Raw genomic sequence first — 27836 nt, forward strand, 5'->3', positions numbered from 1 at the left:
TTTAATTATAACAAGTAATAAACTTATGGAAATGCACAAATCTGAAAAATATATCTGAACTCAAAGTTCAAAAAGGCATCAGAAAACAAACTTCAAAACAAAACTGAAACTGTGGATAGAAAACAAAATTCATTATTTTGGAATCTGTTTGATCTCTGATCCCCATTGTACCTCCCATAATTTCCTAATTACAGTCCAAAATTTCAAAAAGCTTCTTCAGAACAATATACATATGTGCAATTGTAGACTCTTTAAGCATTTTACTTTGCGAGACCAACTATTTTTTTGAACTCAATGACAAAAGAGAATCAATTTTTCAATTACATCAATATATTCATGTGTATTATTTGCATGATACACAGTCAAAATTACTCTCACAAATGCCCTGCCCCACCCCTTTTTTCTCTTCTTTTTCCACCATAATATTTCCACCCCTAAATTTTTTGAAATTCCCTAAATTTTCTTCTTAAAAATATTACAACACTATCAAATACACAAATGGCCGGAATTCACACCCCACCAAAACCCGATCCAATTGGCTCCCTTGCTTTTGCAGTTGACCGAAAAATCATAAAAGAAATATTTCATCTTTTGATGAGGAATTACGGAACTCTTAATATGGGTAATTTTCCTGCGTGATTTTGGCCGGAATAGGGTGAAAAGTCACTGGAAAATCAGACCATCTCAAAGATTTTGATGTTTCCAGTGGAGTTTGCAGCCACGAGGGTTGAGGAGTGGCCTCGCCAGCAAACACATGAGATAAATTGAGAGGCATCATCGACTTCTTGACCAGTTAAGGGGTCACTGCTCCTGAACTTGTAAGATAGAACAGGCATAGGAAAGGCCTTGTGATATACAAAAACCTGAGAAACAATGGTGAAAGTAAATACAAAAACTACAAAAAGTGACAAATGATTTGATAAGAGATTAAAACAGGATAAGAGAAAAGTAAATTGCTCAGCATGGTAAAAGATGCCAATGTGTGTTAACTATCAATGAATCAGATGCACACCGAAACATATACCAAGAAGAAACCAAAAAAATTTGAGAGGGAATCCATGAGATCAAATGGCTTAGATTGCAAGTGTTCTACTAATTTTCAACAAATGGTGTTTCTATATAAGTGAGATTGGAAAATTATCAAATTAAAAGAGATAATGACAACCGCAACCTCGTCCTGATGATTGATTACAACCCCAAACAAATGAGAACTGGCACAAAATTTACCACTTGATTTCGAGAAAAATTTTCTGGTATAAGGGTCAGGGCCTTAAACTTTCCTTTTAATTTTTTTGGGTCAATAATCCAAAAATATGGAGAGATTAAAAAAGATGTCACACATAGATAATTAAAGTTGGGTAGGCAAAGTGGAGATGTGCAATCGGAATTTGAAGTGATCGCCACATACCAAAGAAGCTGAAGGGCAAGTTCTATAGGAGAGTTATGAGACCATGAGACCAACTTTGCTCTATGAAACGAAATGTTCGGTTGTAAAAAACAAAATACCCATAAGATGAGTGTAGCTGAGATAAAGGATGTTGAGATCCATGAGTCAAAAGGCAAGAAGGGATAGAATTCGAAATAAATATATTCGGGAAAATCTAGGTGTAGCACCAATAGGAGATAAGATGAGAGAAATTAAACTTAGATGGGCTGGCCATAAGTGGCACAGACTCAGTACAACACATGTTAGGAGGTGTGAGTTAGTTCAAGTGAAAGGTTAAAAAAATGACCAGGATTTGTATATCCGACCCCAATTAATTGGGAAAAGACTTTGACGATAATGATAATTTTGAGCAAAAGTTTTCACACTAAATTCAAGCAACCACAAACAAGGGGAAAAATGATCATATACTTGGAAAGATCCAATCGAGTAAATGCTACATTTGAATATAGGATTATTCAATTTATTTGTAGAATTCTTTTTGCTGGCCAAATCGAAACCCATCTAAACTTTGATCGTCTCAGTTGCCAATTTCAAATCATGTTTCTGTGTAACTTTTTGTTTTCACAACAACAATTTCAAACAAAGGTCAGAAATCATAATTAAGTGCTAATTTTCTAAAACATCAATTTCTTCCCCACAGAAACAGATTAAAATATAAGAAGTTGAATAAACATGCAAATGGCACTAGTGGAAGATACATAAAAAAAAGAAATACTCAACTCCGGTTCAGAAAAACTTACTTGTCACGAGTTCATAGTTATATAAAAATCCTCAACTTGCCAAAGATAAAATAAATATTTGAAAATCAACTATTTTTGAACGTGTAGGGTTCATGGTTATATAAAAACCCCCAACATGCAAAAGGTAAAAGAAACATGTGATAATGAACTACTTTTTAATGTGTACCAATTGTACTAGACACTCTAGAATATTACATATTTCACCAACCATATAAAGAAAAGAAAACTGGGCTGTCCTCCAATTTTGACAAGAGGCAAAGGTCGGCAAATCTTCTATATACCAAGCACGAGATAGCTCGTTCACACGTGGCGGTCACGGATGTTTTTGGCTATCACATGATTGAAACATGAAAAAAATAACTCCATTTATTATTCACTTTTTCATTCTCTCCCTAAAAGTAGAACGAAAAAGGTAAACACGCCTCTATCTCCTCTACTGTGATCAAACATATGCCAATATCTAATTTCTATCAAAGTTAGAGACTCTTGCCACACAGCTATTTGTTCCACCCCACAAAGCAAGTTTGGTAAATATATTTTCCAGGTAAATAATAAGTCATCGCAAAAATGTCAAGCGATTTATGGTTTTTCTATTTTTTCTGGTATTTTAAAGCCCGGATCAAGAGGGTGGACAAATCTACATCCAATCATGGAAAATATTTACATATGAATAAAATAAATAGAAATTAAAATACGGATTTGTCAGGTGCGGTTTAAGAGGGACCTAAGATACAAAAGACAATTTCATCCTTATATTTGATAATATACTGTGTACATAATATTTTTGTTTAAAATGGCCCATTTTAACGTTATTTTCAAATTTGTTTGTTATTTATTACACATAGTAATTAAAATATTCAATATAGCACGAAAATGTAGCTATAGAATAAAATTAGAACAGCTCATTATTTTGGAATTCAAAATTTTACTTAAAAATCAAAATAAAATTAAAATTTATAATTTGCTTCATACTAAAAATTGTAATTTATAACTCAAAATCCAGAATTAAATTTTTATATAAGTATCTGATAACGCCAAAGCAGATCGCCAAATTTTTAATTTAAAAATTACTTCTCAATCAGTCTGTTACTCAAATAGATGATACATACACTATGAATGAGAGAGCACGCCACTGAGCTAATTTTGGCATTTCCCACAGTCGCCACATCACATAACAACAATAAATGCTTAAACATTTAATTATTTCTTTTTATTTTTAATTTTACCAATATTTTTATGCTAAAATAATAGGAGATTTCTTTTATTATAATAATAAAATGATTCATGAATTTTATAGTTTCTTATAATTGTATGCTAGCTAATAAATATATTGTTTTAATAAAATCCATTAAAAATATAGGCTATATATTTTAAAAATTATTTATAAATATTTTGTAAAAACTCAATTTTGTAATTTTTATATGAAAAGGTTAAACTTTTTGAAGAGACTCATAGTTAAATAATTCCATTTTATGGGCACAATTTTAAAAGTTAGGTTCTTTAATATTTGATTAATAAACTAATTTATTTTAACACCATAATTATAAACAAAAACTTTTAAAAATTATTTGTGATTGATGTTATAATTTCTAAAATTTAACAACAATTTTTTATTTACATTATAACGATATTTAAAATCCAAATTTAGTAAGGTCAATAGCTAGAATTTTTAAAAATAGGTGTAAATAATTTACTAAATTAATTTTTTTCAATTATAGCTTTGAAAATTCAAATTTTCTCACAAAAGGTGAGTGATATTGAAATGCACAGTTTATTATTAACAAAAAATTATAATTCCACCTTAATTAGAATTTGGGTATGGGCTTTGACTAGAAACAACCTTATAATGTAGTCTAAGCGGACCACAATAAAGAACTTTCCTTTGTCAACTTCCAAGGCAATCCAATGCACATGCCCCTTTAAACTTTATAATGAAATAATATATCTAGTTTAAATAAATTCTACATTCATGTTTACTTCTTTAAAATAAGTTTCACACAAGTTGTGGGTAGCACAACCACCACAAAAATGGCGCACATTGTACCGGTCTAATTAGTAGTTTACCTAAGATTACTAAAAACACAAACTATGAAAGCTGGGTTTAGGCGATTCTCGATTCAAATCGGAGGGTTTAAAACACTACTTGGAGGAGTCAGCCACCAATCTTTGATAAGTGACCAAATGGAATTGGCAATCCCGCTTTCACTAATAAACGGTATTTCATAGGTGAGTGAACTTCGACATAGAAAAAGATGGACTCCAAGGAAAATCAATAAGTGAAGTCGTAGTTCGACTATAATTTTTATATATGGGGTTTACATTATATTTTACTAAAATTTTCAGATCTTAATTGATTTTAATTAATTTTATAATTTTTGTTATCCTGTAACTAAATGTGGCGAGAAGCAAGCAACAAAAGAGCGCGCTAGTTCATAGAAGCAATAAAATGTATAATTAAATTTAAAAATTATTGTATTGTAAATTATGATTATATGAAGTTATCTAATTATCTATTTTTACATATATTTAAATTAAATATATTTATAACTTACAAATATCTGATTTTTATATGATTATAAATATATCTTTGTAACTTATTACTTATAGCTTACAAATATTTAAATTATTTTTTATAAGTTACAAATATAACTTATAATTATAACAAACTCTCATAAAGTTGATTAATAAATCTAATTGATCTAAAATAAATAACATTAATTACAAATAAATCTACAATATACTCTAATTGCAAGACCACAATAAAGAACTTCCATTTAGAACTTCTAGGAAATCTAACTCACTTCTAGGAAACAATATATCCAGTTTAAATAAATTTTACATTCATATTAACTTCTTTAAATAAATTTCATACAAGTTGAGTGGGTATCACAACATAATGATATCACACGACAAATAGCACTACTCTAAGCAGTAATTTATTTAAGACGAATACTTGTTAAAATAAAGAGGTCGTCACTTGGTGTGACGGTCAAGGCTCGGGTAGCCAGCGAGCACGAGTTCGAGTCCTGAAAGCGGCCACTATGTGCATAAAAAACCAAAAGTTATGACCGCTTCCAGCTCACCCCTCCTGGACCCCCTGTATAGGCGGGACCAACACCGAGTTACGGTCCTTACTTGTTAAAGCATTTATTGATATACTTAATCTGCATCATTTTTGGAATTTTAAATTTCATAATAAGGGTGGAACATAATTAAAGTAAATGTAAAGTACATGAACCAAACTTCTGAAAATGAACAAAAAAATACAATATAAAGAAAAAGTATATCCTCATGATCATGAACGCACTCTCTATCAAACACTAAGTTTCCTTCTCAAAATTCCCGTTTTAAAGCTACATCTATTATTGGGAAACAACGAAAATCGCACTGTCATTGAAAAATATTATCAGTAGAAATCATTCAAACATGATCCGGAAAATATGATAAACCATACAAAAAAATTAGTAAAACAGTGCAACTCAAAGAGACACCGCTGCAGAGTCTCTCTCTCTCTCTCTCTCTCTCTCTGCAATTTTGCCGTAGAACAGGAATAGCATCAACATGCTTACTGTTGTTGCCACGAGCTGCTACAGAAATCATCTGGAAACAGTTGCCAACCACCACATCCTATGCGCACAGAGAGAGAGAGAGAGAGAGAGAGAGAGAGTTGGTTCGCTTCAAAAAAGTGTATGGGTCCTCTCTTCCTTTCAGTAGATCCATTGGGATAGTTTTGTCAAAATTTCAGAGTAGGAGAAAAATCTCTGCTACTTCACAAATAACCATTTTTGTGCTATGTTATAATATCTTGTTTGGCAACTGAAAAAAAGAACTAAGTATTGAGTATTCTATAATTTTAGGTCCTTTCATCCTACTAAGTTATCACTACCTCTTACCTTGAGATAATGCCCAAGTCTAAGAAGAACATAATAAAAAATCAGATTTGATGAGCCGGTGGAACCCGGACCCACTATGAACTACCCAGGCAAGGTTTAACCAAACAAAATGAGGCATTGGTCCAATTAACATATAAATAATGCTGAGACAAGAAATTACCTCATTTGTCTCAGAACCAGTGGTGATGTACCCATCAGATATAGATAATCCAACAAAATTCTGAAAGCAAATAGAAGACATATTAAGAGCATAACTTTTCAAAACAAAAGCAAAAGCACTATCAAGTTTGGCAAGATAACTTGCTACAAGTGGCAAGATAAAAAAAAAAAAACCTACAATTAGATATTTTAAAGTATACATCAATATATAGACACTATGAAAAACAATCATAACTTATCTCGTGAGAGATTACAAGCAAGATTCCTTGTTTTTGTTGCCAACTCAAGTGGGCCCAACATATGACAATTAAAAAAAAAAAAAAAAAACTCAGACCTCAACCCAGACGAATGGAACGGCTAATGCCATACGCAGTGCAGCGTCTCATGGATTATATAACCATCTTAAAAAAAAGCGATTCCAATTAAAAATGTTAATTAAATGGAATATTTCCGTGAGAAAGCGATATAATAAGTCAGGGAGTAAATTAGGAGATCACAGCCACAACTTTGATAAAAATGATGGAGGCTGATAGATTGATCACCAACAGTAAGCCATTGATAAACATTTACTACGCAATCTCAGCACTTTCATACACCATTATGTCTGGCAGAACACTTTGTTTAATTTGCCAACTTGCCTGCAATCCAAGTTGCACTGAACCTTACACATGTCATCAACAGGATCATCAACATCATCGCTCTTAACTCTTCCCCTCATCATTTTCAACTTGAGAAAGTATACTATGACTCACATAACCACATCACATATCATAAGGGTCAGCACTGTATAATAGATCATTTGGATGGTGATGGAGAAACAGAACAGGATCTGTCTACCATTAAACATGACATTAATTCAATTGAACACCATTCATTCTCCATCACTGTCCAACCCTAGCTTGGACAGTGAAGACCCTTGCGACCACATGGCTAGTGCTCATATGATCATACTATACCTCCCCTTTCAAATTATTTAGTAGAGAAACAAAACCACATAAACATCACCCTTCCCCCCTTCCATGCTTGGCGCCTCCCCAGATACAACTGTTGCCACATGGTTAAATTCCACTCGGCTTTTCCTTTAGCAACTTGGCACAGAAAAGGACATGCAGAAGTCTTTTTGAACAGAAGGTTCATTAAAGACACAAGACCAATGATGCATATTTTGCTGGTAACTAATCATCACATTACTATGCATGATTAAAGGGTATCTTCGACTTTTTACATTTACATTATTGCATACAAGCATGTTCCTATAACTTTGTAGGGTTTCAATCTAAGGCATCATCTGAATTCAACTAGAGCAGGATTTGAAAAAAGAATTACAAGAAGAGACACATATGTAAATCAAGCAAAAGTATAATGACAATTTTAAAAAACTATTTTAGATTAAATATGTCCAGCGAACACTAGAGAAGCAAGAGCTATTGGAAGGACATAAAGGCACTTCATCTTGCATCCCTTCAAGATGCATAATAGAAAGATCAAACACTTATACACCAACAAGCTCTCAAATGTGTGATGAAACATACATCCAACTTAAGTCAATCATACAATACTTAGATCCAGAGATGAATATAAAGGGCACATGTAAAGACAATCAGAAGAGAGGTGCAGAGTTTGTCTTTCCAAAGGCCCACTCAAACTTAACATCTTGAATATCTGGAGATGTCAAATCTTCGGGTCCTCAAAATGTCAAAATGCTCCTCTTAAGTTCTTCTAACAAGCCATAATGATTCACAAATACCTGTTTGGGTTTGTGGCCTTTAAAGCCCATAAGTACGTAAATATAATAAATATAGTGATTTGTAAACTTCAATGCGAGTGTATGTTCATTGACCGACCCAGAGTTAGGCAGTCTATGGCCCGGTTCTTATATCCAAAACCTTTTACCTTGGGCATAAGCACCACTCTTGAGGGTTTCAGGAGGCTCAGCCCTTGTTGAGGTTAGAGAAATGCCCAGGGATGCTTTGTAGGCCAGGAGAGCTCCGAAATCTCCCATTTGCAGTTGCAAGCCTATAAGAGCGAAGGCCAAAAATCTCAACGAACTTCTTCACGGCATGTACATATGACAACCACATTCTGGGAAGCAACCCTATAGAGGGATACGTGTATATATGCAAAGAAGAGTCCCCATTGTACTGTAGTGATAGTACATCTGACTTGCTCCTGGGGGGAACCTGTAATCAGTACACTAGGACATTGGTTCTACTATTTATTGGACAGCTTTGAAAGGCCAATTATGAGCCTCTATGCATAACTATGGGTAACCGGTTCCGTTGGTTAGTTGTGCATCATGATTTTTGGCTCAGGTGGAGTGTCCTAACAGTCACTTTTCTTGACCCATTAGTACAAATCCACTTCTAGATGTACTTCGAACTATTTTAGTTTTTTAAGGACATCAGAAACATTGACTTTAGCTTTGATTGTGATTAATTGATTTCTAAGACTTCAGCAAGGTTTAAAAAAACGCTAGGCAGCCCCTAGGCAACCAGCGCCCAGGCCCTAAAGTATAAATTTTTAAGAACATACATGTGTTGTCCAATTCAATTTATTTTATTTGAAAATATTGTAACATATTTTTTTATATACAAACATACAACATATCGCATGTTTAGAATAAACTTGTTCAAAATTTCAAAATTCAAACCATACAAAATTTAAAAAAATTTAAAAGTTTAATAGGCTATGTATTAGTAATAGTCTCCAACTCTCCATATTTCATAATAATATGGACTCCAAGTCTCCAAATCTTCAACAAACTTACAAAAGTATAAAATAGGACATTGGTTCTACTATTTATTGGACAGCTTTGAAAGGCCAATTATGAGCCTCTATGCATAACTATGGGTAACCGGTTCCGTTGGTTAGTTGTGCATCATGATTTTTGGCTCAGGTGGAGTGTCCTAACAGTCACTTTTCTTGACCCATTAGTACAAATCCACTTCTAGATGTACTTCGAACTATTTTAGTTTTTTAAGGACATCAGAAACATTGACTTTAGCTTTGCTTGTGATTAACTGATTTCTAAGACTTCAGCAAGGTTTAAAAAAACGCTAGGCAGCCCCTAGGCAACCAGCGCCCAGGCCCTGAAGTATAAATTTTTAAGAATATACATGTGTTGTCCAAACGCACATGTGTTTTTTATGTCAATTTTTCAATTTATTTTATTTGAAAATATTGTAACATATTTTTTTATATACAAACATTTAACATATCGCATGTTTAGAATAAACTTGTTCAAAATTTCAAAATTCAAACCATACAAAATTTAAAAAAATTTAAAAGTTTAATAGGGCTATGTATTAGTAATAGTCTCCAACTCTCCATATTTCATAATAATATGGACTCCAAGTCTCCAACTCTCCAAATCTTCAACAAACTTACAAAAGTATAAAATAGCAACGAAAATCATTAAAATAGAGAATCTGATATTTCAATCATTCCAATCCCATTAAACAACCTATTATACGATCCAAAAAGGCTAAAAGTCTAACATCCAAATGTCTAAGAGATTGGGGGCTTATGGAAGTGTTATTTTAACTTTAGGGGTTGAAAATAACTCCCGTAACCTATTTAAAACTTTTTGGGGGTCAAAATTAGCTCCATTTGCCTTTTTGGGCATCTTTAAAAATCGATAAAAGGCCCACGTCCCTGGGTACCCGCCTAGGCACCCACCTGACACCTGCCCATGTACATCCGCCCAGAATGGGGCGTCCAAGTCTAGGCGTATGGTCATAGCGGCCTTGGACGCCTAGGTGCCGGGCGGACCGTTTTTTGAAACCTTGGACTTCAATTTTTTTTTAATTTATTTGAAAAACTAGGAAGGGCAAAATTGATATCTCACGATTTAGCAGGGACCAGTTTTAAGTGGGATCTATGTGGGAGGCCAAGGGTCCAGCTCCCACACATTGGTAGACATTGGTAGGCCACATAGTGGTAGGACATGGGGCCCACAAGGGCCACATAACCCATACAATGTGGGACACCCCTAATAAAATTTAAACTCTTATTTTTATTATTTGTTATAGAACTCCTAATACATTTGAATTAGTATTCCTACTTGGACTAGGACTCCAACTTAGGAAAAAAATTCAAACTAAATAGAAGTCTATCCTAACCTAGTTTGACTAGAAGTGGATATGAGTTAAGATTTAGGGAATAAGGTCCCCAAAATTCATCCCTAAATCATGATAGCTGATTTTTAGGTGGATGTCTTAAGCTTCCCCAAAAAAAAGGTTTACATTTTATAACCAGAGATCTTCATAAACTGTCAGAGAAACATAGAAAATCTCATATGTTTGAATCAGAGCTTGAATAGCTTTGAGGAAGAACATAACTAGGAACTCTCGTCATAAGCAAGGTACACCGAGTTTATATAAGTTCTAGTTGTCAATGTCCAAAGTATTATTTGATTTTGAGTCTATGTAACACTTTGTAACCCACAAATCAAAGTTATTTCTTTTTGTATATTGATCAGATGTAAATGAAACATGTCTTACGAGTGCTTAGAACATGCGCTGAAGCTGAAGCTGAAGCTTAAGACATCCGCCCATACTTCTCAGCTGAAGCTGAAGCTTAAGACATTGAAACGTAAACCTTCAGCTCAGCTAAGTATGGGCTCTAAATTGAAATGTAAACCCTTTTTTTTTAAAAAGAAGAAGTTAGACACCCTTTATATAGAGGGTCGAGACTCCTTGAACAACGGTGAGATCCCAATTAGCGTTTAGGTCCCTCTAGTCTCGGAGACAGGTTTCCAATTAGCGTTTAGGTCCCTTCGTCCACATATAGTCCCTTAGTGAAGAATCTTGTCCCGTCCTGTTCGTCAGTGGGCGGAAGACAGACTTCTTGAACAAGGAAGGCTTGTCATCTACTTTGGAGATTTTCCTCCATTTTCTAGAGTTGTATACCTTCTAGTCATGAGAGAATATTATTCCAAATATTTCATGTCTTATTGAACACAAATCCAGGAAATCATGGATCAAATATTCAACCCATCAATGTTTGCCAGAACTACATTGCCACAACTAGGCGGCTGATCCTGAAAATCATGTTTTTTTATTATGAAAACACTCTTATGTAGAGAGCTTTAAGAATCCATCAAGTCCCAATCTTGAATGGGTATCAAAATATGAATCATATGACACTGATTTCTTTGAAAATCATGCTTTATATCAAGGGAATCTTGAAGATTAAATTTCTGCCTGAAAATCACTCAAGTCTATGCCAACTTGATAATTTTGGTGCAAATCTTGATTTATATTCCCAAGATGAAGATGGAAATGTTCTTAGGAAAGTACATCTCGTCACTTTTCTTGAATTACTGGAACCCTTTCCATGTTTAATCCTTCCAAATCATGAAAGAATCTTAGATTTCAAAAGAAAAATAGGAAGTTCCTTTTCTTGCCCTAATTCTCATTGATTAGGACATAAACTTGTTAAACATGTTTGCCTTTCATCCACAAAATCCTCTAGAATTATTCTCGAATCATACTTTGGCAATTCTGATTCAAAAACTATCAAATTTGTTAGTTCGCAATGGCTAGTGCCTCAAGAACATGGAGATAGCAGCGCAATTCAGAAAGTATCTAAATCCCTACCAGTGTGCCTCCTACTCCCAGAAGCGAGTTTTGAGCCAGTTTCAAAAGTTCCCTTCAGGTAAGCGGCTACGTCTATGGTTGTGGCAAAGTTCAAATCATTGAGCAAACCCTGGCCTAATGCTATGAAATTTGAACAAGTTCATATCACTTTCTTCAAATACTACACCAAGATTGGGCCCAAATGGATATCATTCAACTCCAATTTGAAAGTTCGCCGCCACCCTTCTACATGTATAAGGCTGGCAGCAGCCAACTTGGGAACACCTCTCAACTCAACTCCAAAGTCTATGAAATTAGGCATGCAAGCTTATATTATCTTTTCAATTTCACAAGTGTGTTCAAAGTTTCAACCAATTTTGAGGCAATTATCACATATTTCCAGAAGTTAGCCATGCCTATACTCATGCACCATAGGTTCGCTACAACGATATTTGGATATCCTTCAATGACATGCTAAGTTTCTAATTTTTGAAGTACAAGCTTATAATGCCTGTTTGGGTTGTGTCCAAAGTTTCATCCCACTTGAAAGTCATTAGCATAACCTTCATGGTTTAGGATTATATGGCATTTACGATTTATGAACAACTCTACCAGGATTATGTTTCAAATCACATCCAAACACATTTTCCTTCTCTAATTTTCTCCCGACTATCCCTTTTCCCCTTCTCCATCTCTTCCCCATCTCAATTTCCTTCAAATGCTTTAGATTATTATTTATTTCATGACCGACTATACTACGCTCCAGAGTCAGTATGTACTGTACACTTACTCCTTTAGGAAAAAGACTAACTTGGGAAGATTATTTTTTATCCAAAATGATGGGAACCACCTAAAAAGCATTAGATGATTATGTTCAAAAGAAAAAAGTTGAATTTTGAGTTTTCCAACACTTATATCTCACCCATTAAAATATAGATGGCTGCCATTCAACCATGAGACATTATTTTTTTAAATCCTCTAGAGAATACAATATGGAGATTTTTCTTATTGGGTTAGCATATGGGTTGAGGAGGTTCATCATCATCATCATCATCATCCAAGTCTTATCCCAATTAATTGGAGTCGGCTACATGAATCATGTTCCTCCACTCTTCTCTATCAAGGGCCATACCCTCAATACGACCAAAAGTCACCATATCTTTTCTCAATACTTCTATCCATGTCCTTTTGGGTCTTCCCCTTGCCTTTTTAGAGCCCTTCCACTCGAACTAAATTGTGACTCTTAACCAATGCTATATTAGGTCTATGATGCATATGGCCAGCCCACCTAAGTATACTTTCCCTCATCTTATCGCCTATTGGAGCAAAACCTAGGTTGTCTTCATTCCGAATTCTATCATTTCTTATCTTGCCACTCATCCATCTCAACATCCTCATCTCAGCTATGCTCATCCTATGAATATGTTGTTTCTTGATTGCCCAACATTTCGTCCTGTAAAGCATGGCTGGTCTTACAGCAAACTTCCCTTTCATTTTCAAAGGTATGGGGCGATCACATAAAATTCCGGATGCACATCTCTACCTTCACCTACCCACCTCTAATTCTACAGGTTGAGGAGGCTACATCCCCAAAATTCGGGGTCCTAAAAAAATTCGTAGATTGAGTTTTTCCTAGGAGTAAATGGATAGTATGTTCCCTAGAAAGCATGAAATCTTTTACTTTATTTCATTATCTTGAAGTCCCTAGAGTAAACCTCTTTGGTCAAGCCATAGTTACTAGGATCTCCCAACTTGGTCGCGAAATCGGGGGTCCCTCCCTCTTGGAGCCTGAACTTAGGTGAACATGATCCCAATTCGTTAGTGATTGGTTGATATAAATCACACTCATGTTAGATTGATATTTTATAAGGAAACAAGTCTTAAATGCATATCCATTAAAAAATGAATATAATTGCGCTGCAAAATGATGTTCTATACATTTTTCAAAGAGAACAAAGATGCTTTACCAAGATGCTTTACCAAATGGATATCAGACCTTAAGAATTTATGATGCGATGCCAAAATGTTGGGATCCAGCAACCCAACAAATTGGGACCAAGATCCCTAAAACTCAGTGTATACAGAAGAGATCCCAAACATAGGGAGCTTCTACCATATCACGACCCCACATTCTCGTTCCCAACAACTATGGGTCAAGCACTCCCACACATGTACACAAACATTTAGGTTCTTGAACTATATCCAATGTTTCAAAACTCAAAATCGGGTCAAGACTTGCCATGTTCCCAAGTTTGAGCCTTAAAAGTCTTGACTCAACTTGGCCAAATCCTAAAAGACACACTGCGTCTATGTGTATGTCGTTGGACTCAGGCAAGTCTCGTGTTTTAACACAGGATAAGTGACTCGTAAGGGTCCAGCGGCAAGTTGACATGGATAAATCGTAGTCAACTCGCTGAATTTTCAAACAAACCTCATACCAGAATAGCAACACTCATCGTGATGCCTGTCCATTTCAATAAAGAAAGGACCCAAAAAAGGGAGTAGTGCAATAAAATACATGCAATCAATCAAAGCACCACAAAACAAGCAAACAAATAGACATCCTAGGGGAGGCAATATCAAAAATCATAGGAAATGCTTTTACTTCCCTAGGAAATCTAGGAAGATGCACGTTCTTCCTTTTTTGCTTATTTTCTTCAAATTTTCTAAAAACTTTGATTTGAAGTGTTTGGGTAATTGAACTACACAAGGATATTTAGCTAATTATTTTGGAAATAATTTAGGAGCCAGGAAGAAATAAAATCATCCTGTGTGCATGGTATAGAGAGAAGACATCCCTGGACATTTTTCTATAATCATGTAGACTAGGCATTATAAGGTCCTACTTTAGAGAGATTTTCTATTGGACAGAAGTGGTGAATGTGTGCTGGTGACTTCTGAGGCCACCATTATCGTATTCTAGTAAATGCACCCCATATTTTTTCCAAGACAAATGTACCCCAAAGAAATTTATTCCAAAAAATGCACTCTAGGGGAATTTCTTCCAACAAAATGAGGTGCCCCAATAGATTCTCTACCAAAGCTCAAGAGGGTGGCATTCGCACTCCGAACATTAACACTCCCCATGCCAATGCCTAGCTGTATCCTAATAAATAATCATCATGTCAAGTCCTAGGTGACTCCTCGTAATAAATCATCAGCCTCGCATATGATCTAAAGATGCCTATTTCACACAATAAATATGTATCACCCGACACTGTCTAGCAGACAATGTATGGCTGCTCATCCTCTTGCCTAGATTCCAAGCACTCACAGGTAATCAACTTACATACCTGAATCCATCCAATGTTGAAAGAAGTGCGCCCAGGGGCTGTATAACAGCCTAGACGTGATGCAAGCACTCCGTTGAGGTGGCCCACAAACACTTGTGGGTGTATGAGTGTTAGTGTGTTTCTATATATATAATTGAAATCACATTTCACCATTGAATCACATTTCACAATTGTAAACCAGTAAATGTAAGATTAAACTAACACCTACAAAAGGTAAACGATAATAGCAAAAGCATACTCAAAATCTTCTAGATTTTGAATATTTGCATCAAAACTATCTAGCAAACAATGTACGGTTTCTTACAGTCCTGTCTAGATTCCAGGCACTCACAGGAAGTCAATTTAAGTTCCTGAATCCATCTGGTGTTGAAAAACGTGTAAGGCACTGCCTAGGATCCCAGGGAGTGTCTCACAGCCTAGACTTGATGTGGGCGACTCAGTTTTGAGGTGCCCCACACACTTATATATGCAAATATGTGGGCTTGTGTGTGTATGAAAAATTGAAATCACATTTCACCATTGAATCACATTTCACAATTGTAAATCAGTTAGGGTATGTTTAATTCAAGTGAAAATACATGTCATACGAAACTTGCAGTATGCATGTTTGGTTTGCAAAATACACGTGAAAATACATCCCATAAGAAAAAATTTACCACACACTAGCCCAATCCACATGAAAGCAGTTCCTCAACTCAATAGATGTATAGCAACTTCCCATAAAACCAATTCAGCAGATTGATTTTTAACATTAAAATCCCCCCCAATCTTTGACAGGTCGGCCCGAATGAGTGACTCTCCCGTCATTCTCAAATCCTCATTCAAATAGGACTAGTGATGGCCTGACTTAGGACCAAGCCAGCCTTAGCCCAATTCAAGCCCCTATAGGGCCACCATGGAATGAGCCGAAGGGGCCCTGATCCGGTCCAGGGCAGGGCGGCCCTATCATGGCCCTGACCTTGGCCTGGCCCTCAGGCCCTTGTTTCTCATGGCCAGGCCAACCCGCCTGGACCCGACCCGGCCCTTGTTTCTCCCTTACTCTCAAAACCCTCGTCTAGCACTCTCCAGGGGCTGCTAATCAGCTGGGCGACCATGGCCCTAGGCCAGGTCCGACTAGGTTCAGCGCGGCCCAGTCCTTTTTTCTTTATTTTTTTCTCTTGCTTTTATATTTTTATTGTAGTTGGCCCGGCCCGGCCCAACCTGATCTGGACCTGGGCGAGCTTGGGTCAGTCGTATGGATGATAGGGTTAGGGCTGGCCTAGCCCAGGCCCGGTCAGTTGCCAGCCCTACACTCTCATAGCATCTCTGTTCTTTTCTCTCACACACCAAACATACGAAATTGATTATACAGGGTTTTCCATACGTGTTTACCAAACATAGGAAAAAAACAGGCTTGAGAAACTCTTTCTTGTAAATTGATTGCATATGCAAATAGTTTTACATCACCAACCTATTTCAAGCAAACTAAACATACCCTAAATGTAAGATTTAAAGAACATCTACAAAGCGTAAACGATAATAGCAATAACATATTCAAAATCTTCTCAATTGAGAAGAGTTCTCAAACTCCTTGAGTTTTTTTCATCTAAAAATAATTTGAAAAATCGTCAAAAATTAGTGTTCTTTTACTCTCAAAATAGGCTTTAAAATAGCATGGGAGAGTTAATACACCCCCTTCCTGTCCCCCTGTACCTGGCCCAATCCCCTCCTAATGTTTTTTTCCCTTAAAAAGGGGAGAAAAGACACTTTTCTCCATGGCCTGTGAGAAATTTCCACCCACAGGCCATGGGCAACCAACGTGGGAGCCTCAGCTGAGGGATGATGCGCCCACCTAGGAGGCTCGCATCGGCCTAAGCAGGGCCTTTAGGCACCCATCCCAGATCAATGTGCACCCATCCCAGATCAATGTGGCTGCCTAGTCATGATGCAGACAGCTTTTTATATTGGGTACAATCTACCTCTAGTAGAAGCACCACAGCATGGAGATACAATATGTCCTGTCACCATTTGATGTCACCATTTGATGTCACTGACACATGAATCACAATTTGGTTATCATTATTTAGATATTTAACCAGGCCGCCAAATCGAACTCGGTCCTTTATTAAATGCAGCACAATTGCAACTTCTTCATCAGAACTGCTATGGACTGGGTTTTGTGACTAGCTATAAGAATTGTTAAAGAGCTTCTGCCTGTTCTAGGATACTGGTATTCTCAAGCAATATGGGTAACAAATATCTACACCAGTGGATGCTTGTGGGCTCCAAATGGGGACTCATGATAGTGAACCAGAAGGGGACTTGCCTAGGGGACTCGTCATAAAGATAGGTATTTAATCACATCTAAACATTCCGGAATCAAGGGCCATAATAAAAACAGGTAGGTAAACTTAGTGTTTGGACAAACTTTCATGCAGGCAGCTTCTCTAGGATGTAGCTTTTCACGCAGATGTCCAATTGAGGTGGTCTGAAATTTGAACAGCTATTGAAGATCAACGAGTATTATTTCTATGCCATTCCAGTAATCAGATGTTTCGTGCTTCAATTCATGGTCAAAAGCCTGTTGAGAAAATTATTGAAGAGTTTTAGAGCTAATTTTTTCTTTTTATATTCAGGGTATAGTTTCCTATTTTGAGAACTAGGTTTAGTTCCCTTTGTTTTGTTATTAAATAGGAGCTTGCTTTCCTAAGTATAAAGGTCACCTTTCCTAATCCTTGAAAGTTGATTTCTTAGGGAAATCTAGAATTTCTTGGATTCTAGGCTCAGCTAGAATATATAATATGGAGCTATTATAAATAAGAATCTAGACTTATGGAAAAGAGTAGTTAATGGATAATAAAGATTGTTCCTTTCATTTGGTGGTGGTGAATTATCAGCTGGAGTAGAGATGTTCCTCATTCTTTAGAGGAGTGATTCGTCTATCCTTTTGTGATGAAATGCTGTAACACCTATTTTGTTGCAGACATTTCACTCGAATTAATGACCCCTTCTCCATCTGTCAGCCACAAGCCCCTTCATCATTTTTCTTCCCAATCGGGCCATATCCAAAGACCAGCCTCTTTCAGTTCACTTCCATAACCTAAAACCCTAACTGAAACCATCTATCAGAACCAGCTCTTATTCATCCCTTCTATCCATCTTCAATATCAAACCCAACCACCCCTTATCTAGCTAAACCTTGACTTTCATAATCCAAACCTCCATGCCATCTCTACCAAACCAAGCCTGCTAAAAATCAGCAACCCTCTTCATTGCACTGTAGCCAACAACCCCTTGCAACACCATCCAAAATGCTAGCTTTAGTTCCTCTAAACTCTTCCAACCCCAACCATGATCCTTTAACCTAGCGCATACACCCTTACTATTTTTGTAGGAGTCAAGCTTCTTGGTCATTCATCAATCTTCGAATGACAAAACCTTGTCCTCCCTTATACAAACTGCACGTTGTAACACTGATCAAATCCCAAGGGAGCCAAAAGGCATGCAAGTGGGTTATATATAGCAAGAAAACCATGCAAAGCAAAATGAGGGACGCCATCATAGAAAATATCTTTGCCCATATTAATGTTTCGAGTATTAAGAGGTCAGCGTCAACCAAGTAGAGAATGCCCGTGTCAGTGTCAACCAAGTAGAGTATGCCCTGTAATAGTGACATAGGAACACCGCAGTTCAAACTTAATGACAGAACAAAAAAGAAAATGCAGACTTGTGGTATCTGGTAATTCATGAACAATATACCCAAACACAAATCAGAAGTTACAAACTTTCAAAATCAATGAAATCCAAAAGACCATGCAATCCTAAACTTACCATCATGGAGATACTTGTATCTACAACCATGAAATAAATAAGAAAAACTAGATACCAAATTCTTTATAGACAATAATAAAGACATGTAAGAAGTCAAATACAAGAAAATGACCCCACTTAGATAATGCATGAATTAAGAGGTGAAGAAAACATTATATGAGAAAATGCACCTTTATGTTTGTGTGTCCTGTAAATGTTTGCACAGGACTTTCAATTACCCTGGAAGTGTTCATGGACAAATCCCAAAGCTTTAAAGTGCTATCTGTGGATGCAGAAACGAGGGTCGTTGAATCGATGAACTTGATGTAACTCACAGTCTTTGTGTGGCCAATCAATGTGCACCAAGGCATCTTTGTGTTGCGGAGATCGTAACAGTAGACCTTATGATCTGCTGAGCCAATAGCAAGTGAACGCGAAGAATCAGGAGCGAACTGAACACAACACACATTGGCCTTTGTCTTGATGGTACCAACACTTCCCCCCTGTATATTATTAATCCTAATGTAAGATAAAAAGCATGTCATGCTTCTATACTGAAAAGAGTAAACATGATAGCAATAATAGCAGTACGTTTAGTTTCAAAGCTGACATCCACCAAGTGCAAGAATAGAATTGCCTGATTGATATTCCATAGCTTAACAGCACCATCATCACTTCCGCTGGCCAACCTTGTTGGATCAGCTTGCGAAAAATCAACAGACCAAACACGCCTCTCATGCTCCCTTAGATCCATAAAAACTTGGCTTCTTGCCACATCCCAAACCTACAGGATACCCAGAAGATACAAACTTACTTTTGAAATTTTTTAACCAAGCAAACAAGGTAAAAGTGACAAAAAGCTGAAAACTGAAAGGAAATTCAAGCTGATGTACCTGTACAATGCCTTCAAAATCACTTGAAGCCATCTGGCTTTTGATATAACTATTCCAACAAATACTGCTGAGTTTTGACCTACTAGCCATTTCTATTACAGGGTAATGAATATCAAGATCTTCATTAAGAATCATATCACATTCAAAGACCTTAATTTTTCGGTTTACACCTGCTGTTGCGAAGAATTCCTTGTCCCGGTCAAATCCAAGGGAGCATACCAAATTCGATGAGTTGAGCAAGTCCCCTTGTTTGAGGTCAGCTCTTACCCTTAACTTGCTGAAAGCTAGATGCTTGCACAATCCATCCAGAAATGGATTTATCCACCCAATTCTTCTTCCTTCACCCTGGTTTTCCTTGGAAGCCAAATTATCCACTGAACTATACGTACTACCTTCAGTTCTTGCATCTATTCCTCGCCCACTGCCACTTCCTGGTAAACTTTTATTCCGTGTCTGCCCTGCTGGTTTGGTTGGTCCGCACCTTGTTGAGAAATAGGCAGCTTCCAATTTTTTAAAGTTTCTCATCAGTCGAGAACATTTGGATGTTATACTCTCATGATTCTCAGAGTTCTCTTCAATGTTCTTACATTCAACTGAGCAGCTGGGGATTTCCTCTTCCTGTTGCATAATCATCCCAGGTTTAAAACGTTTTCTAGAGCCCAAGCTGGTTGAATCATTATATTTAACAGGATATTGTACAGGTTCTTTCAACTGTTCCAAATCTAGATTTAACTGTAAGCTAGAGCTCCTTTTTAGCTTGAGGGATGATTGCTGCCTTTGAACTTCTTCAATGTCAGATGACAAGCAACATATAACATCATGCAACTTATCAGCAGTCCCTTGTTTCCTTTGTTGCATCTGCAAAAGAAACTCCAGCAACAATTCCTGCTCCTCTATTTCATCTTTTAGCTTAATTGCAGCTTGGCGATCTTCCAAATTATCCCTTGGTTCATTGAGAAACTCACTTTGTAAGACTTCACTACAATATGAGAACCAATAGCTGAGATTAGAGCCTTTGACATGTATTGACCAAAACCATCATACTACAATCTTGGATACCGTGTACTTAATTTTGTCTCAGTGATTCCCAGCGAAGTTATTTCCCAGAACAAATATTAACAGTTGAAGAAATAAATAGCATATTTAGGTTGGAAAAGGGAACTTATGAGCAAAATCATTATCGGCTTTCTGTAAGTGAAATAACAATCAAAAAAATAAGATGTCCAAAGGCAATATAAAGGATGGTACTAGTTTGATAAGATCAAATACAACTATGAAAATGTTAAAAAAGTACAACAATACTGAGTTAAGAACAATCATGTATCTGCATATGTGGGCTCAATATAGATACAAATTATTAAGTTTTTCCTTTCTTTTGTTCAGCTCTTATAAGTTAAAAATCGCTACTTATAGGAAGGCAAAAATACATAATAAAACAGAAAAAAGTAAGAAGTTTCTTCTCCAAATTAAAGAACATATTCTGGCATGTGGGATTAGGAATAAAAATGAATGAATACTCAAATACATTTAAATAAGCACCACAGAAACACATACCGCATAATGGAATACCTTGTACAATTGAGAAGAGCAAGAAAGCATTCATGCTTCAACTCAAAATAAATATCCAAGGATTAGGATTAATCTTCTTTGCTTCTTTTCTCACAAGCAGTGTTTTTCTAGATAACCAACAAAAAAAGGGAAGAAAGCCCAAACATTTTCTAAAGAAACAAGTCGAACAAGTGATATAAATATGATCCAAGGATGTAGGACCATGAGGAATCCCACCAGTTCTCATGCTAGATGCATCGACAAGTTCTATAAAGAATGCTTATTGATCCAAAACAAAATCCATTTTCACACCTGCTATAAATGGTGACGTAAAAACATAGGCAGTTGTTCGTTGATACACAATTTAGATATATGTATTCTGCAAATCAAGGTTTGAACTAATTGTTAGGGTTATGTGGCCATTCATAGGCCATATGAGAGCGTAAAACAATGACTATAGTGATGTGATAACTCCAGCGGGAGTACGGTTCAGTGGAACGAAAAGATTACGATCCGGTGGGACCAAAGGAGGTATTTTTTATGTTGTGACTCAACTGGGTTTAACGAGCTACCACTGTGTTGATGTCTAAAGAACTAGCCCTGGGTTATGGCACAACTTATAAAGATTTGTAGGATCATACCTTGATGAGGTCGGAGAAATGCCGAGGGTGGTTGGCCAAGGGATTGTATGACCCTTGTGTGCATTGGTTAGCTTGAAGGGACAAGACCCAAAATCCTCATCATTGCCATCGCACGGCCTGTACACTAGATAGTTGTCCTTGGAAGCAACATGTTGGGGAATGTCGTGTACATGTGCCAAAGAAATTACGCTCATGCACCATTGTGACCTACTTGTCCTCTGGGATAGTGTGCAAAATGGGACCTAAAATTGTCCTCAATGGGGAACCTGAAATCCATGGGCAAGAGCCATGTTCTCTTCATTTATTGGCCAACTTAGATAGACCAATCATGAGCCCCTGTGGCAGGTTGTGGGCCATCTGGTGAGTTATTTTGAGAAGATGACCGCAGTTCATGGTGGTTAGCATAGATGGAGAGCAGCGGTGAATTCTCATAATCCTTGACCCGCAGGATGCAATTTCCATTTAATTATATTTAGATATGTTTTATTTGAATTATAGAAGATTAAAATGAATTTTTAAAATTCAATGCATTTTTTACTTTCTAAAAAAACTTGATAACTAAAAATCAATTTTTTTTGGCTTTGTAAATTCAGAGCAATTTTTAAAATATCAAATGAATTCTAAAGATCATTTTATTTATTTGGGATCATTTCCCAGAGAAAGAGTAATTTGAATCAATATTTCAGATATCCGGTACTCTATATGAAATATACCAAAGCAAATATAGGCAAGACAGACTAGAGCAATGTTGTATCAAACTATTTGTCTCCTTGTAGTTGGATCTCTTAGTTTTTGGAATGCTCCAAATTCTACTTGGGCATCCAAATCCAGGTCTTGTTTCGAGGGCCCCCACCCCAGCTCTAGGCTAGGTATAGGTCTCTCTAGAAGTGGGTTGGCGGATAAAGGGGAGTGGAGGCAGGCCCTTTCCACTGTTCGCATCTCTGTTCCAAACTATAAACTAACGACGAGTACACCTTCATCCAATGTGGTCTACTCTCATTTATTTCGATCCCGCAGCTAGTACACTCCACATATTCTTGTACAGTCAAGGGGGGACAATTTCGTGAAAGATTAAGATCAGTAAATGGAAAACTACTTATTTTTATCCTTGTAAGATTGTCAATATGGTACCGAGGATGTATTTAGCGTATACCGAATCAGTATAGCCATCCTTCCTCCGACACAACAATTCAGTTTCGATCAAAAAAAATATTTGGGGTACGTGGGGGGCCATTTAGAATAGGGCCCACGACATAGAGGCCCACTTTAGTAGGGCATGGGCCCCAATTAGCTCCCATAGGACCTCCACGCCCCACATTGATTCAAATTTGAGAAAGTTGCTCTATAACTTGGGATTTTTGGAAACTACATCATATTTTCCTTAAAACTAATATTTGATGAGAATGGTCAAGGAAACCGAGGGATAATGATTCCAAAACCTTCCCTTTATATGAAAGGCTGATTTAGAGTATGGTTGGCTGATATCTCTTCACCCCACAGGTCTCCTTAGATCGACAGTCAAGATTAAGTCCCAATAAGATGGCCTCTAGATACAATTCTCTACACTTCTCACTCAACTCTCTAGGGCTGCACACCCCCCCTCTCTCTCTCTTTCTCTCTCTTCCATCTTTTCTCCCCCCAAGGGTCTCAAGGGGTGCCACACCCAAGTAGAGAATAAAAGGGTGACACGCTCAAAGTTGTATGACCTAGGAAGAGAGTGGGCCTATTCCATGGTTACGCTTTGGTTATGCTCTCATGCTTTAGATCTGGGTTTGCCTAGGCTTCTCATTGTGTGAGACAAAGTGAAAAGACATCGATCTCGCACCACCATTATCTACCTTTCACTAATTAGCGTTGGAAATTTGGAACCACAAAGTTACCATTATCAAAAAAAATAAAAATTTGGAACTACACTTAAGCATACTAAAGAAAAGGATCAGAAAATTTGCTAAAGTACTGAGAAAATGGAATTCTCTGCAGGATAAGATGAAGAACAACCCATATAAGACACAAAAATTAATATAATTCTACATTTTATGAAAATCAAAGAGTTGTCTAGCCTATTTGCTAAAAAGTTAGCTTCCTTGAGCGAGTGTCTAAACTCCGAAACCTTTATATCCTTAGTATCCTTACTTCTCCTACGATCTACATATTGACATCTATTTACAACTTCAGAGACTACTAATTCAAAAACCCCAGGGCTTTCATGTGATTATGTTGTCCATTATAATTGCAACAACTATTTCATAATCCATCCACCCTGGAATGGGGGATAGTAAGCAAAGGGTTTAGGTGACAAGGGAGCGTCTGCAGCATATTTGCAACTTGCCAAACAGGATATTGGTATTATTAGACGAGAGTGAGCCCAGTTTTTGGAGAGAAGAAAGACATTGCCTTACAAAAGAGCTATAGTTTGTCATTGAGAAAGAGGACAATGGTTAACAGCTCCCATTCTCATTGAAAAAGCACAGGAATATGGTGACTGTAAAGTACAGTAGAAGAATAGCAACAAGCCATTCTATGTGAAAATTAACCATATTAAGGTTACCTTACCTGATCTCCAGATTTACTTCATTTCTCTCATGTTTTAATCGAACTTCAGAGTCTAGAAAGCTAGAAACAAGAGTAATTACATAGATATAATAGTAAGGCACAAACAAATGGACATGTTTGGGATGTCCTGTTCCCTTCCAAAGTCCTCACATTTGCACAAAGTTCTAAGCCACACTCATCACAACTATTAACAACAAGAACATCACCTTTTCTTTATTAATATTACCTTTGGTATGAGGGTTTAGGACCTCTTTTAACCTTGTTTGCATTGCTATATCCTTGATTATGTTCGTTGTGACTTGTGTTGACAACCATCAGGTGACCATACTACTAATTTCATAGAAAGAAGACGAGTATTTCGAGGAATGAGCAAATATAAGAATTTTCCCATTGACCCAATAGAGGGATGATTAAGGATAGAACTATTGTGCTGTGTGCCACCAGCACATCTTTAGCATGAATCAAACTAGAGTTCATGTACATGATTCGATCCGAAACTAGAGGACCAAGATGTTGAATGAAGCTAAACATTGAAGTCCAAAAGCCTATTAATTAATCAAATGGTGTGCATGCTGAAGTTTAACTTTGATGGTGGGTTGAGCAAAGTTAACAATTGAAATTTCAAAAAGGCAATTAGTGAATGAGTTGAGTACAGCACCAAAGTAAAACTTCATTCGTGAGTCATCCAGGAACCATGTCCATCTATAGCAGGGGTATGGCCAGAAATATCAAAAGTTTGGTCTAGGATGTGAGATCCCTAGGAAATTGAGAGAAAATCACTACTGTGAGCCATCTCTTCAAATTTCTCCACACCCCTCATGATCAAGGGGGGTTTGACCCGTGTTTTCAGATGAGCGGAATGCACGGGAGAACAACTTTTGAGGGTTGCCAATCCATAAGAGGAAATCATCATGATCTTTGATTCGATGGAGAGCTACTGGGCAAGTCCGTAGACATTGCTAACAAATTTGTGGACATTCTTCCTCCTATGAACGAGCCTTACAAAGTGAAAGGCATTGCTAATACTGGACTAGCATAAATCTTGAAAAAACATATTGTAACCTATTTTATATTTTCCACTCATGGATAAAATGATAGCTATAATAATAATAAAAAGAAAAAAAGAAAAAAAACTCAAGCTCACCTCATTTTGGGTCTGGTATTTGGCTGAGGATGCAACAACCACAAACAAAAGGAAGCTTCCTTAGGCCACTTTAGCAACAATTGAGGGGGTAGAACGCGATGCCGGAGATTAGACATCGTTCTGAGCTTCTCCTCCTCTGAGTTAAATGGGCAGAATAACTAGCAAAATTGAAAACCACAAAATTATGAAAGAAACATGTTTCTCCTGTCAATCTTAATCACAACAACTTACAACAAACAGACACATTCAATGCAATGCAAAGTTTGGGATTCCTAATTCGAGCTTCCTCGTCGATTAAGTAAACAAGTAATTTCTTTGCAACTCTAAATTACAAAAATAAAAATAAAAATAATTCTTTTCATCTCCATAGAACACTTAGTACCTCAAAAAGAAGGACTCCCAATCGGTACACATCCGAAGAAAATGAACCTGTTGCACCAGAAACCTCCTCAGGACTGTTGTACCAATTGATTTCCATAAGTAATATCTGCTTCAATGGAAATGGGTTCTTCTGTTCCTCAACTTCCTCCTCCATATTAGTATCCTTCACTTTTAACTTCTCGGCATCTTTTATAGAAGAAACACGTGTGGCAAGAGCAGAAGGCGATTGTAAGCAACTTGCTGTACCAGCTTGAGACCTACAAGCATCACTACCAATATTACCATTAATGACTGAAATCCCAGATACCCTTTGGAAATCTTCCCTCACAGAATTGTGAAGCTGTGGGGATTCAGCACTGCCTGATGTGCTTCTATTGTGAAGTAAGCTATTGGGAAAAGGTGAAGATGAACTTTGATCACGATAACTAGGCTTGGAATCACTCTTCAATTCATCAGCTGTGATCTTTGTGCAATGCTCAATAGAGTCCGAGCCCGAACTTGAACAAGAAGCTGATTCTATAAAGGAAACACGATTGAAGGAGGACATAAGGAAACACGAAGGCCGTACATTTTGAACTACAATCCCATTTGAGTGTGCAATATTCACCGTTTCCACAATCTGTCTGAATATATGAAGGCATTCTAAGATGTTCACCGACCTCTCTGGCTTATCAAGCCAGTGTCTTAAGCTTATATCACCCGATTCAAGACCACCCATATTAGGAGAGTTATTTGCTTCTGGTCCATCGCCACAAACCCTAGAAGAGCCTACCAGATTATTGAAATTATCTGTACTCGATAAAACGAACCGCTTCTGATTAGCCTGAACCCAATCTGTATTGTTCGAAGCATCTCTAGAAATGCCCACACTCGAGAAAGTGCAATCATTAAGCCCCCTAGAAACAGATTTCTCCCAATTCAAATCCGCAGAACCCTCCATTCATAAGGTATTCAAAAACCGGGTACCCGAACTAACACTGGCCATGCTACAGATTCTCCAAGTCACCATTATTTGAAGATACCAAGAAGAATTAGGATATTGGATAGAATCCTCATCCAAGTACACCATTAGACCCACCTCGCGAAAATTAGCCCAAACACATTCTCTCACCAACACCACAACACCAAAACAACAAAAAGGCCTGCTTCCATGCCAAACAAAGCCCTACAATTTCTACCCATTAAACAACTCTTGCAATCTAACCATTCCCTTTGAAAAAAAACAGACGCAAAAAACACTTTGCTACTCTCTACTTTCACTTTTTGAAACTGTGAATGTTTCATTACTATGTTGGTTATACCAATAACAATCATAGGTTGGAGTGTCAACTATGTCAAGCATAACTGAAGCGAAAACATGTAACTTACTGTATAGGATCTTGCTTTCTGTCTTCATGAACTGGAGTTTAAGCTTGGAGGAAACAGCAATTCAAAGAGCAGTAACAATCCCACTATCAACGCTCCAGGCCGTAGAGTGAAAGGCAGAAAACCATATTCATTAAACATGTGTTCCCCCAGAATTTTGAATCACGAGCGACCGTTAAAGAGCCAAAAAAACACAGTAGAGAAGAAAATCCAGAGGCGGTTCTTCTGATCAGATGCAACCTGCAAACTGAGCCACTCACTCTTGTTATGTTTTTTTTCCTTCTTAAAAAAATAAAAACTCCTGGACCACACAATTCGATCCACAATTCTCCCACTTTTTTTCCTTTTTGAGGGGGAAAAATAAACAACTCAACGGGCGGAAAAACCCCACGCCATTTATATGTTCTCCAG

General features: G+C 36.9%; 1 protein-coding gene across 3 annotated transcripts; it reads right to left on the reverse strand.

Moving 5' to 3' along the window:
- Window positions 1–312: 312 nt before the first annotated feature.
- LOC18448910 (protein SPA1-RELATED 4) lies at window positions 313–27674 on the reverse strand. 3 transcript variants are annotated; one of them, XR_016058496.1, is made up of 7 exons: window positions 26062–27674; window positions 25680–25837; window positions 19794–20772; window positions 19538–19684; window positions 19092–19419; window positions 6241–6300; window positions 313–863 (listed from the first exon to the last, which is right to left on the reverse strand). XR_016058496.1 is itself a non-coding variant. In XM_006858965.4 (7 exons), the coding sequence occupies exons 1-7, from the start codon at window positions 26998–27000 to the stop codon at window positions 675–677; spliced, it is 2784 nt and encodes a 927-aa protein (XP_006859027.1). In that variant the 5' UTR covers window positions 27001–27674; the 3' UTR covers window positions 313–674. The 3 variants fall into 3 exon arrangements, 1 of the variants encoding a protein (XP_006859027.1); XR_016058495.1 differs by having other exon boundaries at window positions 19092–19403; window positions 19492–19684; XM_006858965.4 differs by having other exon boundaries at window positions 19092–19403.
- Window positions 27675–27836: the final 162 nt, after the last annotated feature.

Source organism: Amborella trichopoda, chromosome 1 (assembly GCF_054954075.1).
Source record: "Amborella trichopoda isolate Santa Cruz 75 chromosome 1, AtrichopodaSantaCruz75HAP2 v2.0, whole genome shotgun sequence".
NCBI classification, from domain to species: Eukaryota; Viridiplantae; Streptophyta; class Magnoliopsida; order Amborellales; family Amborellaceae; genus Amborella; species Amborella trichopoda.

What these genes read in the sequence shown, in the direction of transcription:
- LOC18448910 (XM_006858965.4), bottom strand. Translation starts at nt 27,000, where the DNA reads ATGGAGGGTTCTGCGGATTTGAATTGGGAGAAATCTGTTTCTAGGGGG. An exon ending in ATTTTGAAGGCATTGTACAG is followed by an intron (nt 19,685 to 19,793) that starts GTACATCAGCTT and finishes GGTATCCTGTAG; the next exon opens with GTTTGGGATGTGGCAAGAAG. An exon ending in CTGGTTCTGAGACAAATGAG is followed by an intron (nt 864 to 6,240) that starts GTAATTTCTTGT and finishes ATTGTTTCTCAG; the next exon opens with GTTTTTGTATATCACAAGGC.